Raw genomic sequence first — 16400 nt, 5'->3', positions numbered from 1 at the left:
TGAGTTAGACAATAGGTTTATTCAACTGTTTGGAGTTTCACAGAACCAACTTCCTGTAAAAGGGACAAATTATACACAATCCACACTCTAGTGCCTGAATGAAGAAGGGCTGGCAAGAGATACCTGGAAACATACGAGTATTCATATGCAATAAATAAAAAAAACTTGATTAATTAAATACAATACCTTCTTGAAAATTGATTAGAAATTTCTTCAAAGAAACACTAAGTAAAACAGTTAGTTTCCTAATTAGAAGAGAAATTCAAAAAAACCTAAAAAACACTGTTATGGTTCAAAGAGAGAGAGTGTTTGAAAGTTGAGACTCCCAGTTTAGGGCTTTGAGTCTGCACTTAATACTGCCCTCTTGTGTTTATGCCTTAAAACACATTCTCTCTTTATATCATCACAAGTTATCTGACAAAATGTTACAAAGTAAAATATAAACTACAATTACTGTCAGTACACAGAGGTTCCAGACTTGCTTTGATTTTTAAGTCTCAATGAAATTTACAAAGTAAGCTAAATTTGAAGAAAGCTATTTCAGTAGCTTTAAAAATTGTCAAGTTGGTACTCAGTCTGAAGTATGGGGTCTGAAGGATTATACAATTCATAAAATGGTACAGGGTCATGCCCTTGTAAGATTTAGCAATAACCCCTGATATAGCATGCTATAATTTCCCAATCATGTTTGGTCTACGCCCAAGGTGAGTTTAATGAAACACAAAAAATCCCCAAAGTCCTCAAAACAATAAAAGCAAAAACCCAAAACCTGCCTTTGCATTGGATGCAGGAGAATATCATAGGCAAGAAAAAAATATATCATGGATCCCATAGTTTCAAGGTTTCTCAATATATTTTTTCTCCATTCCACAGATTCTAAGTTTCTATTTTCCTTTAGAAGATACAGCCACCACAATGCAACACACCTTGAAAACCCAAGTCGTAAAAAACCTGAGCCTGATTTGCCCTCACTTTCACCAATTTTACATCAATATAAAACTGCAATGATATTAATGGATTTACACCTGATTTACATGGGTATAAAAGGAGATTCAGGCCCTGAGTCTCCAGCCTTCATTAAGCAGCAATAGCAGAAACTCTTTAACATACCATTCTTAGTGACTTAAAATCAGTCTAGTTGGTTATATGCTACCCATTCTGCTCCTTCCACTGGGAGCCTGTTGGAAGTGGGAGAAGCAGGGAAGGAGCTTGCTGGAAGTAGAGTGGAGAACCAGTGGGATTGCTGCAGCCAGCATAACCTAGATACGCCCTTAGGCTGTTCTAAATTACATCAACTGCCAATTTAGCTCCCGGTGGCTCCATGATCTATAGAATGAGTAGGTGTGTTAGGGACAATGTCATTTTTGGGGGAAAATATTCCATAGTTAGAAGACAGAAGGAAATATTTCTACCACAGGTAGCTTATTGACGCTGCTCAGATATATGGTACATTAGAGGCAGTCAAGAGGTGAGGGTGGGAATCACAGTACAGATTTGACACACGGCATTCGGGGCTATCAATACCACATATATGATCCTTTTATATGTGTACATTCACACATAATTTTTGTCATTTCTGCAGTTAATACATAAATATGTGCTGCTGACACATTCAAAAAACATACTATATCTATGTGTATCAGGCTGTTTATTTAATTATGCAGTATTTTATTAAATGAGTTCCTGGTAATGCTATTAGCCTTTGACTTACCCTGGCATTGGTCCATTTCCAGCAAGACTGTAAACTTGACGAGGATTTAAAAGGTACTGGAATTTTCTGTAAATTCTGCAAAGGAGAAAAAGTTAGGAGAAAAGTGTTTAGTAATTTTTTTAAATTAATAAATTATGCTTTTGGATTTTTGAAAAAACAAAACAAATGGAAGAAATTTGAATAAAATAACGTAAGCGGTTAACATAAATTGTACCTTAATAAATTTAATAATTTAAGATAAAATCTCACATTATTACAATAAAGCAAATCAAATATATGATTGTTTCTATTACAATTTATATAGCTCTGTATATGTGCATAGAGTTTTGCAGGTATAGCATTGAGACAAGGTTCAAATACAGAGTAAATAAACAACAGGTGAGTAGACATCATCAGCACGTGGGTGGGATAGGTATGGTGACAAAGAAAAGGATGAGGCAAAACAGCACCTGGGAAAGCATTTGGGTACAAAATTTTAGAAGCAAAATTTTATACCTGCAATTAATTATTGGCACAAAATTAATTAAAATAAATAATTAATTGTGGATGCAAATGCTAGCATTTAGACATCTATTTGATTTGAGGGTGCAATCAGATGGCAAAGTAGTAGTGTTTTTACCCACCAAAAATTACAAAATCATTTTTATTTTTCCCAGTGTTTTATATATATGGGAATTTTGGCTTATAATAATTGGAGCTGTCATGTTCTGACCATTTATTAAAAATATGTAGGAATGCAAATGGGGAGCACCTGATAGGGCACGCTGATCCAGAAACAGGAATCATCATGAAAAAAAGGTGTGGAGTCATCACTAGGAGACAAAATTAGTATGAAAGTGCTGAGCAGAGGGTGTGCGGGGAGGGTACAAGTATAGTTGGAGAGTGGAGCAGAGATGCATGAGGCAGTCATGAAAAGCCTTAGTTAAAATTAAATGTTTTCCCCGAATATCAATGTCACAATGGGACTTATTGATACAGTTATACAAAGATTTGTCATATCCCATAACCAAAAATAGCCATCAAATATTTATTAGGATAAAGAAAACAATTTGCAAAAAGGTTGGCAAGACATTTTTTTTATGGTAAGGTTTGTGGGGCTGGCACCATCTTTTTGCTCTGTGTTTGTACAGTGCCTAGCACAGTGGGGTCCATGTGCATGATTAGGGGTTTTAGGCACTATGATAAATAAATAAACAAACAACAAACAACAACAATTTTCTTTTAAAAATTAAGTCTATGTCTCCTAAAACCAGGATACGTTTTGTTTCACAGTATTGAATTGTTTAAATAATTCCTAGTAATGACAACAACGACTAGAATTGTTTCCTTGTCATAAATATTCTTTTCCACTTCTCACTCATGGAATTCCTCATGGAGTGACCCTCTGACACGGTGACTGGGATCTATCATACTAATTTGAGTTCATAAAGCCTTTCCTCCTTCTTGTAATTTAAATGTATATTTCCTCAGAATAATTGACATTTTGGCATTACACATTTTAATACTGTATTAGTTTTTTCACTGTAATATCTCTCTCTTCCTTATCTGTTCCTTTTTAAAAGTCTCTGTTTAATTGTTGTTTTTTTCCCCCACTCTGCTCCATTTTCACCCTATTTTTCCATTAGATTTTTCCTCTCTGCTCCTTTGTCCACAGATGTTCCCCTAAGCAAAATGGGAATCTAATAACATCTGAACTGAACTTTTGAACTTACAATGTTTGAATGGTTTCAAATGAGAAAAAAAACAAAGTTGCCTGTACATAATATCTATGTACTTTTTTGGTAATAAATGTGTAATTTACTAGGGTAGGAGAGGGAAAGGCTTTATTTAAACAAACCTCTTAAAATATGGTCATCTGTAAATGACCATACTGAAGATTTTCTTTAAAGTCCGATCATTTATCAATGCTTGTCAGTCCCTTGATAAATCACCCCACCCACTCTCACTCACTCATATTACAACAGCCATAGTACCAGTCATGAGAGAAAGTCAATGTGTGTGACTGGCTTCGTCTTGCAGATGGGCAGACTACTCTGAATTATCATGATGATTACTAAACCAGACATGTGACAGGTGGATTTTAAAATGCTGTCTGTCTTTTCACAAACATTTAGCTATAAAGAGTGCAGTATCTTATTCATGAGAAGGCAAAAGATTGCACTTTCAATTCGCCGGCTGGTGTACATATGTGCCAGCCCTCTTTGACGGACATAATCTCTCCTAAGAGAGCACCAACCCAGAATAGCCAGTAGTCCAGTTAGGACACAACAGTCAATCTCTCTTTCAATTTCTGCTGTTAGACCTGCTCTACTTTGTGTAAATAATTAAATATTCATTAGGCCACAGACTAGGAGACTCTGACTCTTTAGCCTGGTGGTTAGGGCACATCACAGGTGACTGCCTTAAATGTTCATCCATTAGCTATTTGGGGTGGGTCATAACTCATCACTGAATGAGTCTGATAGTGCTGATTTTAACTACTACCTGGGCACAGTTTGCAGTGAGTCAAGTGACATTCTTACTCAATATTTTCACCACACTAATAATCTTCACCTGATCACATTGTAATGTAGAGACTAGCAAATGTTCTTATCACTGCCCTCTTACTTGAACATATCCTATTCCAGCCAGTAGATATGTTCAAGTCAGCACTATCAGAATCATTCAGTGATGAGTCATGGTGAGCCCACACATCCTGCTTTCTACTATTGTAACGCTAAGATTTACTCTTTGTGCAAAAGCCAGAACTCGGGAATGATTCATTTCAGTTCATACGTTTACCAAGAAGAAGGAAGAAATTGCCTGTAAATGTTTCCCTTTATGCTAAACTGTAACTGCCTGAAACAATGTGAGTGATATGCTCAAGATTGGGAAATGGACAGTTAAATAATTTCTCTGCCCCAGTTTGAAATGTACAGTAGCAAACAACAATTATTCTGACATGTTGCTTTTTCATGTAGAGGAGGATAATGAACACACCCTGCCTTGTGACTGGGTTTGGGGGATGGAGGACTGCAGACAGAATCACGAGGCAGAGTGGCAGGTAGCATTGCTGCACACAGCTCATTGGGCGGACTGCTACCATGGGTTGGGCTGATTTTCTTGGGATGAAAATCAAGCCTTTAAAAGAAGACAGACGATATACTGGGAGGCTAAAAATCATCTCTAAAGGAAAGGTGGCTAGACTGGGAGGAGAAGTCGGTCGTAAGAGTGGTGCATTACGGGCATTCATATTAGGTGAATTTAGCTTTAAAACATCCATACTGACATGGAGAAAGGAGTAGAGCATACGGCATAGTGAGATGTACCTTTCCTTAAAAAAGGGTAAAAGGAGCAACATTTCCTGCTAGGACAGTCTGAATTCAAAAGGCATATTTTTGAGACATGGCGCAGAAACAGCTGCAATGCCAAATGAGAGTTTATGAACCCATAGCAGTCATAGCTGGGATCTTGGTTGGGGGTAGCCACAGTTTTTTTTAAATCACATTTTATGATTTGGTTTAGTATGTGAAGGCTATCTTAATATCATTATGAGATTTGCTGCACTTCCATGTAATCATTTTTAATGGGAATATATGTTTGGTACACAAAAAACTTGGATTCGTCAGTTTAATCTTAATGTTATTTTCCTGTTATTGTACACTGTGTTTAACTGTATTTTTTTCTAATCCTTTATAAACACTTTTTCTCTACAGCCGTAGTGTATCCTTGGTCCAAGTCAATGTTAAAATGTTGTAAACAGAGTCACTATCTAGCCCACCACTTAAAAAGAAAGTATAATTGGAGCAAGTTTCATAGTATCCTTTATTTTATAAATATATCTACTAGTTGTTCAACTTTTTTTGTTTACTGCTATATGGATTTCTCTAAAATCTCAAGAATAACATTTTATTAAACTATATAAATTTGCCAAGCCACTGCTTATTGAAAATAATTTGGATTTTATTACTTGTAATAAAGATAACACTAGACACTTCTGAAGAAAAAAAGAGGCTACTAGCCATTAGTAACTTTTGTTCTCTGAATATGTTGCCTCAACAGATCAACATGCTCTGTGAATGCACTGTGCCAATATTCAAGAAGACACCCACTTGCCCTACTCTAAACTATTCCTCAGTTTCCTTCCCTTCAGTTTCAGGGGTGTGGCTAGAATAAGAAAGAAACTAAGGGAAACTTACAGGTATTTATAAAATTATTTCTATAATGCTGAAACAGAAGGGTATGTGTACACTTCCCAAAAGGCTAACTGCATTGAAATGGGGTGGTACAATACGGAGGGGGGTAGAATCTCTGAGCGTAAACTTCTACACTGCTATTTTTTGCCTGACAGCACAAGCCCTGTGAACCCCAATCAGTTGATATGGACTCTTAGATTCACTGCCATGGGCTTGGGATTTTTTTGGTTTTGTTTTTTTGCTGTGTTCATGTACCCACAGTCTCTCAGTGGAGATCCGTAGAGACAACATCATGAAGAACTACCGGATTCTTAACAAAATATGTCACAACCTTTCTTTATTGAATGAAACTCGATTAAAAATTGTAGCTCAGCTCATCATGATACATCAAATAAAGAAAATCCTAAGTAAAGTCTGTAGATCAGCTTTCAGTAAAACATCACCTTAATGTGCATGAGCCAAGATAATGAAATTCTAGTCTATAAAAATTAGGTGTTTTTACACTACTGTAATTTCTATTTGGGGAATGTGCCATAGCTCATAAACCTTAAATTTCAGCCACTTGAAAAGTCCACCGCTGTTGCTGAAATAAGTGCACACGCTACTATGGAGTCAGTACGACTCAGCAGAAAATGTTCCAGAAGTTTAGGGGTACAAGGCTCATGCAAGGACCTAACCTAACACAGTATTTCCCCTTACCTCCTTCAAGTTCTTAAAAAACAAAACCAAACAAAAAACTACAAAACCAAACCAAAAAACACTAACTACAAAAACACACCAAAAGCACGTTTCTTCCAAGAGACCTAAAATCACTCGTCCTCCTTTCAAATACTACTTTTACTAAATAACAAATAAATCCAGCCTCAAAAATCCTGGGACTAACAAGGGACAACAACAAACACTGCTGGTTAGTCATTGTGGTTTTGTTACATCCTATCCTCTATCTTTTAGCTATATAGTGTCTGGGGCAGAAACCATGCACATGATTCTATACTGCCTCATGCTTTGAGTAGTCACATTTACACCTGTGCAAAGTGAGTGCAAAGTGGGTGTAAAGTGCTATAATTTCACTTTGCACAGGTGTAAATGACTATATAAGGTGCAAAACAGTAGAGAAAAATGCCCCATTTTGCCCTGTGTAGCCGCTACAATCTATAATTATCTGTTACCTGTCCTTGGTTGCTGTCCAGATAGCAATTCAAAAAAGGCATTCCAAGAAAATTAAAAAAGTAAAATACTATTACTATGCCCAGGTCCTGAAGACTTATTCACACTTAAGAATTAATCCTTTAATACAACATGTGCCCTTAATTACATTCTTGTTATTCTTCTGAAATGTTACTTGCACTGAGATGAAATGACCACAGCAGTACACCTTAAAGGTATAGAGCAAAATCCTCTTCAGAGGATAGTCTGCCTATGGGCCAAGAGCATATTTCTAGCCAGATTAGGTCTGCCTATGGTGCAAAGATAGTTCCAGTCTCATTTATGGACAGCCTCCTTTTGGTGATTGATTGGGAAGTCTCCATGTTGGCTATTTTAGATCAATTACCTGCTTTTGACACAATTAACCATAAATTATTGTTAACATCTGTATGGGTTATGCCAGTGATTAGCTAATTCGCTTGAGTTGCGTCATTTTTCTTTTCCCCTGAGCACTCAGATGGTAGTTTTAGTCCATTACTTTTTTGCTCTGAGACTCTCTCCAGTGGGTGCCACAGGGTTCTACTCTGTTATCTTTGCCAATACAAATTAGGAGAGACCATTAGGGGACATGGTAAATTAATTGGGCCGTTGTGCCTTAGAATGCAGACAACACTGCATCATCATTTCATTAGACACAGAAAGAACAGCTGATCAGCCTTCTCAGTATCCAGCCAAAACCTGGGAGTGGCTGAGACAGACAAAATTAAGGTAATGTTGGTGTTCAGGAGTGTGAGGGGGAAACTGGAGAAAACTGGCAGTGGTTATATTTACTCCTTCCCTTGACTAACAATTTGGGAGTCCTGTTGGAACCTTTGCTGCTTCTTGATATCCAAATAGCTGCAATGCCCAAGAATACTTTATTTAGCACTTGGCTAGAAGACTGCAACCTAGCCTTCTGGGAGTGTCAAGGCCAGATTAAGACATTGGCACTACAAGCACTACACTAGCTCCTGAAGTTGAATGATGACACTAGAATTTCAGCTTTAGTTGAAAATAAAATTATATTTCTAGCACTCGTGGCTTTGAAGTAAATCTTGAAAATATGACTTGAGAGTAACTGATACAGTGATTTCTGCGTGCGTTGCAGACAGCCTGACACAATAGTTTTAAGAGGTCTGAGCTTCCCCATGCATCGTAGTGGGTGTTAACTCTCAAACTTGCTGCTTTGTGGTGGGTCCAGCAGACACAAGCTCGGTAGAGGAGCTGGGGGTGGGAAGGGGCTCCCTGCCACCACTCTGTCATGGCTCTGCTGGGGTAGTGTGACTGCTAAGCTACACTTACACACACGTTTAACTTAACACTTGTGAATAGTCCCATTAAAGTCAATGTGATTATTAACATACATAAAGTTAAGCAGATATGTAAATGTTTGCAGGATCAGGACTTAATACTTTATAGCCATTATTCTAACGCTTCCCTTTTTTAGTCCTCATAATACTTGGCCATTGTGGCCAGTATTATAATGAAGGTGGAAAACTTTTTTTATTGTTCATATTAAGGGTAGATTTACATCAGAACAAAAGTATGTCTATTGCTCCTTGATAGACCATTAGCCTAAATGGCTAACTATTATGGGAATTATAAAGAGAATTGTTAAAATATCAGAATTAGTACAAGAGATAGAAGAGCAAATTAAATTATAATACTCCTGAGGGAATTCTGCAGGACTGCGCTTCCGCAGAAAATGTCCCCCCGCAGAATTCCTGCAGAAAATGGCAGGGAAGCAAAGGGATGCCACGTGAGGTGGGGGCGACCATGGGCACATTTTTGGGTGGGATTGCCCCCCTCCAAACAGAGAAGAGGCATTGGGGGGCAAACGTGGTTACGTGCCACTGCTCCCCGCTACTTTTGCAAGCGCAGAGCTGCGTCTGAGCTCTGCTGACTCTGGAGCTTAATGCCGCCTCCGGGTCCTAGTGCCAGTCATGCTACCTTTCTGTGTACAACAGTGAGTAACCGCAGTGGGGCTGGGTAAGAGGAGATGGGGGATATGAGGGAAGGAGGGCGAGAGGGAGAGACAATGGGAAAGAAAGGGGGGAATGGAGAAGAAAAGGAGATAGGGGAATCGCTGGGAGAAGCAGGAGCCTGGCATGTGGCATCCCCTTGGCAGCAATTGGGGCTCTCCCATTAAACAGGCCCATTGAATCCTTACTCTGACAAGCCCTAACCCCCTACACAGGGATCCCTTCAACGAGCCCTACCCCCCTACACATGGATCCCTCCAACGAGCCCCCCACACCCAGACCCCCACCCCACTGATCCCAACCAGTTGCACATGGGCCCCTACTCCATCAAGCCCCACTCCCCCAGCACCCAGACCCCACCACTGAGCCCCACACACCCAGACCCGCCCTCCTGAACCCCAACCACCTTCACTTGGATCCCCACAGAGTCCCATTGCCCCTGTACTTGGAACACCGCAATGAGCCCCTGTGCATCCAGATCTCCCACTGAGCCACCCGTACCCAGATTGCCCCACATGGAAACCTCTCACCTCATACCTAGATCTCCCCACACTAAGCTCTCCACACTTGGATCCTGCTGAGCTGAGCTTGCCCACCCACACCTGGTGCATCTAGTGCAGAGGGCCAGGGCCCTGGGGTGTTTCTGGGGCAGGTGCAGCCCTTGCATTGTGTCACTGTCAGGTGCAGCCTCACTGCCGAGTCCCTGTACCAAAGAAGGTGGGAGCTTCAGGGTGATCTCCCACCTCAATGCTCCCCACTGCCATGCTGGAGCCACAATTATTTACTGACAAATAAAATTTGCAGAATTTTAAAATATTGTGTGCATAATTTTTAATTTTTTGGCACAGAATTCCCTCAGGGGTAATTATATACATAAATCACTGGATATAGTTAATATTTGGGGTCTTGAAGCAAAAATATTGCAGAGAACTCACTCTTATCACTAACTACCGTACTAATACCTCTGCAGAAAAGAATACTAGGGCTGTCCAAATCTAAGGCATCACATTTTTAAAATGTACTCCAAGAGTCACTCAAAACTAGTCGCTCTTCAAGTTGTCAACTGCATTTTGACACAAAGGATCTACATATCAGAAAGACTGACAAACTTTTAAAACAAAAGAAGAAAAGAACATACCTTTCTCCTTGTTTCCCCCCACTTTTAGGGTTGACAAAAACTAAAAGTGGATGAGTTCCTGGAACTGGAGTGATCTAAAAGTAGGGAATAACACATGCATTCATTAATGTTGTGTGTTGCGTTCAATTTATCCTACAGTAGACAGAAAGCAACAAGCTTAATGCAAACTCAGGCTGTGCTCCTGTAACTGTAATCCAGTTGAAATAATTCCACAATTTGCAATAATTCCCTTTTGACTGATTTTTTACAAATTTTGTCATTTATTATTATCTCTCTGGCATACTGCTGTGCTGCCATTTTAAACATAAGTTCTACTGAAATCAATTCAGCATTGGCACATATAAACTATATAGCTAAATAAAGGATGTACCCATCTGCTGATGCAAGAAACGAATAACTTTGATCTGAGAGAGCAGGTATATGCCATGGCAGACAAGCAATAAAGAAAACACAAGGTCTCAAGAAAGAAGCGTCTTTTTAAAACAAAGTAAAACTAGCATTCCCAGTCCTTTGGGGAATGTTTTCAGCCAAGTCTCCAGGTGTGTCTGAACCTAAACTATGTGAAATGTTGAACCTAAAGGTGATTTCACAAGATGATCCGTATTTTTTTTCATGTTACTAACCCTCACTAATTGAAATGGCATAAAACCAAGTGTTTTTTGTAAAAAGTGTAGCAATCAGTACCAGTCAAAGATAGAACTACTAATATTGGAGAAGTGAATGCTCTCTATGTGCTTCCCCTCCCTCAGTTGGGGATGTAACATAATAGATATTGACAGGTTTCAGAGTAGCAGCCGTGTTAGTCTGTATTCGCAAAAAGAAAAGGAGTATTTGTGGCACCTTAGAGACTAACCAATTTATTTGAGCATAAGCTTTCGTGAGCTACAGCTCACTTCATCGGAGAAGTGAGCTGTAGCTCACGAAAGCTTATACTCAAATAAATTGGTTAGTCTCTAAGGTGCCACAAGTACTCTATAATAGATACTGACATCAGTTTTTAGCTTAGAAGCAAAACTATCACCACCCTAGTAGACAATATAATTGCTCTGTACTTTCAGATATTATGAGGCATATCCTCAGCTGATGTAAATTATCATAGCTTGAGTGACATGAATGAATTTATGAATATATTCACCAGCTGAGGATCTGATCCTGTATCCCTTTTCAATCCATTAAGCAACAGTTTTACATTAAAGTTCTCAACACCATTTTATACAAACATTACATGAAAAAACACCTTAAACGAATATTAAGGTTGTAAAGTTGAGCACTCACAAATTAGCAAAAGCCAGAATTAAGAGTGTCCTTGCTCTGAGCTGTTATGCCTGATCCCCATGGCAAAGTTCTGCTCAGCTCCTGTAGCCCTGGGCTGGAGCATATTTAGTGCAGATGGAATCTTCACGGTGTTTATTTGCTAAACTCTAGCAAGTCTCCACTGAGTATGTGCAAATTGAGATTTTTCAGGGGTTTATAAATTGGCCGGATTAGGTTGATTTTTGATGGAGACAGCAAAAAGCACATAATTGAACAAAAAATTCAGTTTCTATAACAAAGTTCAAGTGCTTGCTCCAAAGCACAGAGGCATTAGTAGTTCTCAATAAAATAACTACTTTATTTTGACAATGTTAAAAAAAATAGTATTTCTCCTTAATCTCATTCTCTCTCAAACCTTTTCAGTGAAAACTTCCAAAATACTCAGTCTAGGACAGACATACGCCATGGAAAAATTCAGTTAAAGTTTGATAATGCAATAAGCAATTGAAAAAAGGTCTTAAAATGTAGTGTCATGCAATCTTACTGATAGACAGCACTACCAGTTCCACCTATAACTGTATACAGAGTGGTTCTGATTCTGATCTAATTTACACTAGGGTAAATCAGGAGTAAGTACAGTGAAGTCAATGGAGTTACCCAAGTGTAAAACCAATACAACACCAGAAGCAGGCCCAATATATCTATACAGAGTATGCACTGGATGTTTGTGCATCAGTATACTTTGGATATAAAATTGCAGGATATATTAAGGATTGTCATATATTTATTTCTTATCTATAATTTTAATCAATTTTAGTTGTTCAGTCCAATTCCAATGATGTTTTTTCCTGTGAACTAAGTGTAAACCAATGATACTCATTGTGACAAAGATGGACTACCTATCTGAAATCCCTTAGGACTCAGGTTAATTAATGAGACTCATCTTAAGGTTACACATGATCTATTACTTCCTCTAATTAGAAATAATAATCCTGATCATTATGCTGGTTAGCTAGAAAGAAGTAAGATTAATGTGCTTAACTATGATTAATAGTCTTCTCTAAGTAGCACAGATCCTCAATGCCACTGAGTTACCTGCACTTTCTTCTGTGATTATGTTTTTTTCTTGATACTTTTCTAAACAAAAAAATAAATCTCATAGATGCAATTATTTCCCTTTCAAAGATTTTATATTTCAAAGTCCAACCATATTATCATAGGTAAAAGTTCTTGGACCATCTAAATAGCCTAATAATCAATTTCTATTCTATTCCATTCTGAAAAAAATAAGGTCTCTTTCAATTAATTTCTTACAGCTTTTCTAAATGACTTTTCTAAATAATGTAGACATTTCCAGATAATTCAAAATGCAACCTGAGATTTAGACTAAATTAGTGAACGTTTTCATGCCTTAATTTAATTTAAAGAAGGCCTTCCTGAAGTCACAGAACAGGTCACTCAAATTATCTGGGCCCAATCCTGCAATAGAAGTCTTGCCGTTGTTTTCAATAGAAGACCAGACATCTCTTTAAAATGGGGACCACATTACCAATCTCACAGAAATGTTGTGAGGATCTGTTAATGTTTATATAGTGTTTTGAGACTATAAAACAGTAAATAAGTGCCAATTATTAAGTTTTCTGATCCAAATATTTGTCTTCCAAGTTAAACTGCCTGAACACCTGTTTTGAGTAAATTACTGATGGCAGTTTATATATTTTATAGGGAGATGGCAACATTATAAAACAAAAATTTTGTCTTGGATTATTATTGATCCAACAAAGTATAAGCATTTGTTATTTTACTGTGTAATTAAGTAGTAAAAATACACATTAACCGGAACTACAAAAATTTAGCATCAGAGTGTCTCATACAGAAAATTAGGACACCAATATGAATGGACAATTTACTATATTTACTGAATTTATTAACCAAATCTGAGTCCTTATATAAATGTTGTTAGGAAGAACTATAAAATAAGTTCAAAAACTAAAACCCTCACAGATCTGGAGAATCTCATAGACCCATAGACTTTACAACCAAAAGAACCATCATGATCATCTAAAAAGAAAAGGAGGACTTGTGGCACCTTAGAGACTAACCAATTTATTTGAGCATGAGCTTTCGTGAGCTACAGCTCACTTCATCGGATGCATACTGTGGAAATCGCAGAAGACATTATATACACAGACACCATGAAACAATACCTCCTCCCACCCCACTCTCCTGCTGGTAATAGCTTATCTAAAGTGATCATCAAGTTGGGCCATTTCCAGCACAAATCTAGGTTTTCTCACCCTCCGCCCTCCCACAAACAAACTCACTCTCTTGCTGGTAATAGCCCATCCAAAGTGACCACTGTCTTCACAATGCGTATGATAATCAAGGTGGGCCATTTCCTGCAGAAATCCAGGTTCTCTCACCCCCTCACCCCCCTCCAAAAACCACACACACAAACTCACTCTCCTGCTGGTAATAGCCTATCCAAAGTGACCACTCTCCTTACAACCTGCATGAAAATCAAAGTGGGCCATTTCCAGCACAAATCCAGGTTTTCTCACTCCCCCACCCCCATACTCACACAAACTCACTCTCCTGCTGGTAATAGCTCATCCGAAGTGACCACTCCCCCTACAATGTGCATGATAATCAAGGTGGGCCATTTCCAGCACAAATCCAGGTTTTCTCACCCCCCCCCTCCCCCAACACACACACAAACTCACTCTCCTGCTGGCAATAGCTCATCCAAACTGACCACTCTCCCCACACTGTGCATGACAATCAAGGTGGGCCACTTCCAGCATAAATCCAAGTTTAACCAGAACGTCTGGGGGGGCGGGGGGAGGAAAAAACAAGGGGAAATAGGCTACCTTGCATAATGACTTAGCCACTCCCAGTCTCTATTTAAGCCTAAATTAATAGTATCCAATTTGCAAATGAATTCCAATTCAGCAGTTTCTCGCTGGACTCTGGATTTGAAGTTTTTTTGTTGTAAGATAGCGACCTTCATGTCTCTGATTGCGTGACCAGAGAGATTGAAGTGTTCTCCGACTGGTTTATGAATGTTATAATTCTTGACATCTGATTTGTGTCCATTTATTCTTTTACGTAGAGACTGTCCAGTTTGATCAATGTACATGGCAGAGGGGCATTGCTGGCACATGATGGCATATATCACATTGGTGGATGTGCAGGTGAACGAGCCTCTGATAGTGTGGCTGATGTTATTAGGCCCTGTGATGGTGTTCCCTGAATAGATATGTGGGCACAGTTGGCAACGGGCTTTGTTGCAAGGATAGGTTCCTGGGTTAGTGGTTCTGTTGTGTGGTATGTGGTTGCTGGTGAGTATTTGCTTCAGGTTGGGGGGTTGTCTGTAGGCAAGGACTGGCCTGTCTCCCAAGATTTGTGAGAGTGTTGGGTCATCCTTCAGGATAGGTTGTAGATCCTTAATAATGCGTTGGAGGGGTTTTAGTTGGGGGCTGAAGGTGACAGCTAGTGGCGTTCTGTTATTTTCTTTGTTAGGCCTGTCCTGTAGTAGGTGACTTCTGGGAACTCTTCTGGCTCTATCAATCTGTTTCTTCACTTCCGCAGGTGGGTATTGTAGCTGTAAGAATGCTTGATAGAGATCTTGTAGGTGTTTGTCTCTGTCTGAGGGATTGGAGCAAATGCGGTTGTATCGCAGAGCTTGGCTGTAGACGATGGATCGTGTGGTGTGGTCAGGGTGAAAGCTGGAGGCATGTAGGTAGGAATAGCGGTCAGTAGGTTTCCGGTATAGGGTGGTGTTTATGTGACCATTGTTTATTAGCACTGTAGTGTCCAGGAAGTGGATCTCTTGTGTGGACTGGACCAGGCTGAGGTTGATGGTGGGATGGAAATTGTTGAAATCATGGTGGAATTCCTCAAGGGCTTCTTTTCCATGGGTCCAGATGATGAAGATGTCATCAATATAGCGCAAGTAGAGAAGGGGCGTTAGGGGACGAGAGCTGAGGAAGCGTTGTTCTAATTCATGCAGGTTGTAAGGAGAGTGGTCACTTTGGATAGGCTATTACCAGCAGGAGAGTGAGTTTGTGTGTGTGGTTTTTGGAGGGGGGTGAGGGGGTGAGAGAACCTGGATTTCTGCAGGAAATGGCCCACCTTGATTATCATACGCATTGTGAAGACAGTGGTCACTTTGGATGGGCTATTACCAGCAAGAGAGTGAGTTTGTTTGTGGGAGGGCGGAGGGTGAGAAAACCTAGATTTGTGCTGGAAATGGCCCAACTTGATGATCACTTTAGATAAGCTATTACCAGCAGGAGAGTGGGGTGGGAGGAGGTATTGTTTCATGGTGTCTGTGTATATAATGTCTTCTGCGATTTCCACAGTATGCATCCGATGAAGTGAGCTGTAGCTCACGAAAGCTCATGCTCAAATAAATTGGTTAGTCTCTAAGGTGCCACAAGTCCTCCTTTTCTTTTTGCGAATATAGACTAACACGGCTGTTACTCTGAAACATGATCATCTAGTCTGACCTCCGGCACATCACAGGCCACAGAACCTCACCCATCCACCCTGTAATAAACCCATAACCTCTGCCTGAGTTACTGAAGTCTTCAAATCTTTATTTAATGACTTCAAGTTATAAAGTGCATCATTTACTCTGGTTCAAACCAGCAAGTGACCTGTGCCCCATGCTGCAGAGGAAAGTGAAAACCTCCCAAGGTCTCTGCCACTCTGACCTGGGGGAAAATTCTTTCCTGACTCCATATATGGTGACCAGTTAGACGCTGAGCAGACGGGTGAGACCCACCAGTCAGAAACCTGAGAAAGAATTCTCTGTACTAACTCAGAGCCCGCCCCATACTGTATTCTATCTCCAGCCATTGGAGGTATTTGCTAATAGCAGTCGTGGATGGACCATATGGCATTTTAGGCAAGCTCATCATCACCATCCCCTCCACAAACATAGCAAGTTC

At 39.5% G+C, this 16400-nt stretch overlaps 1 protein-coding gene across 3 annotated transcripts in view; it reads right to left on the bottom strand.

Annotated features, from left to right (window-relative positions):
• Positions 1-16400, bottom strand: part of DGKB (diacylglycerol kinase beta) — a 500939-nt gene that overhangs the window by 268015 nt on the left and 216524 nt on the right. For all 3 annotated transcript variants that reach the window (XM_043541125.1, XM_037890594.2, XM_043541126.1), the window contains 2 exons: positions 10192-10265; positions 1712-1786 (listed from right to left, as the gene is read on the bottom strand). In XM_043541125.1, coding sequence (XP_043397060.1) covers positions 1712-1786; positions 10192-10265 — 149 coding nt within the window. The remainder of the gene's footprint in view (positions 1-1711; positions 1787-10191; positions 10266-16400) is intronic.

The sequence above is a fragment of the Chelonia mydas genome, chromosome 2 (genome assembly GCF_015237465.2).
Source record: "Chelonia mydas isolate rCheMyd1 chromosome 2, rCheMyd1.pri.v2, whole genome shotgun sequence".
NCBI classification, from domain to species: domain Eukaryota; kingdom Metazoa; phylum Chordata; order Testudines; family Cheloniidae; genus Chelonia; species Chelonia mydas.
This window is presented reverse-complemented; position numbering and strand designations above follow the sequence as displayed.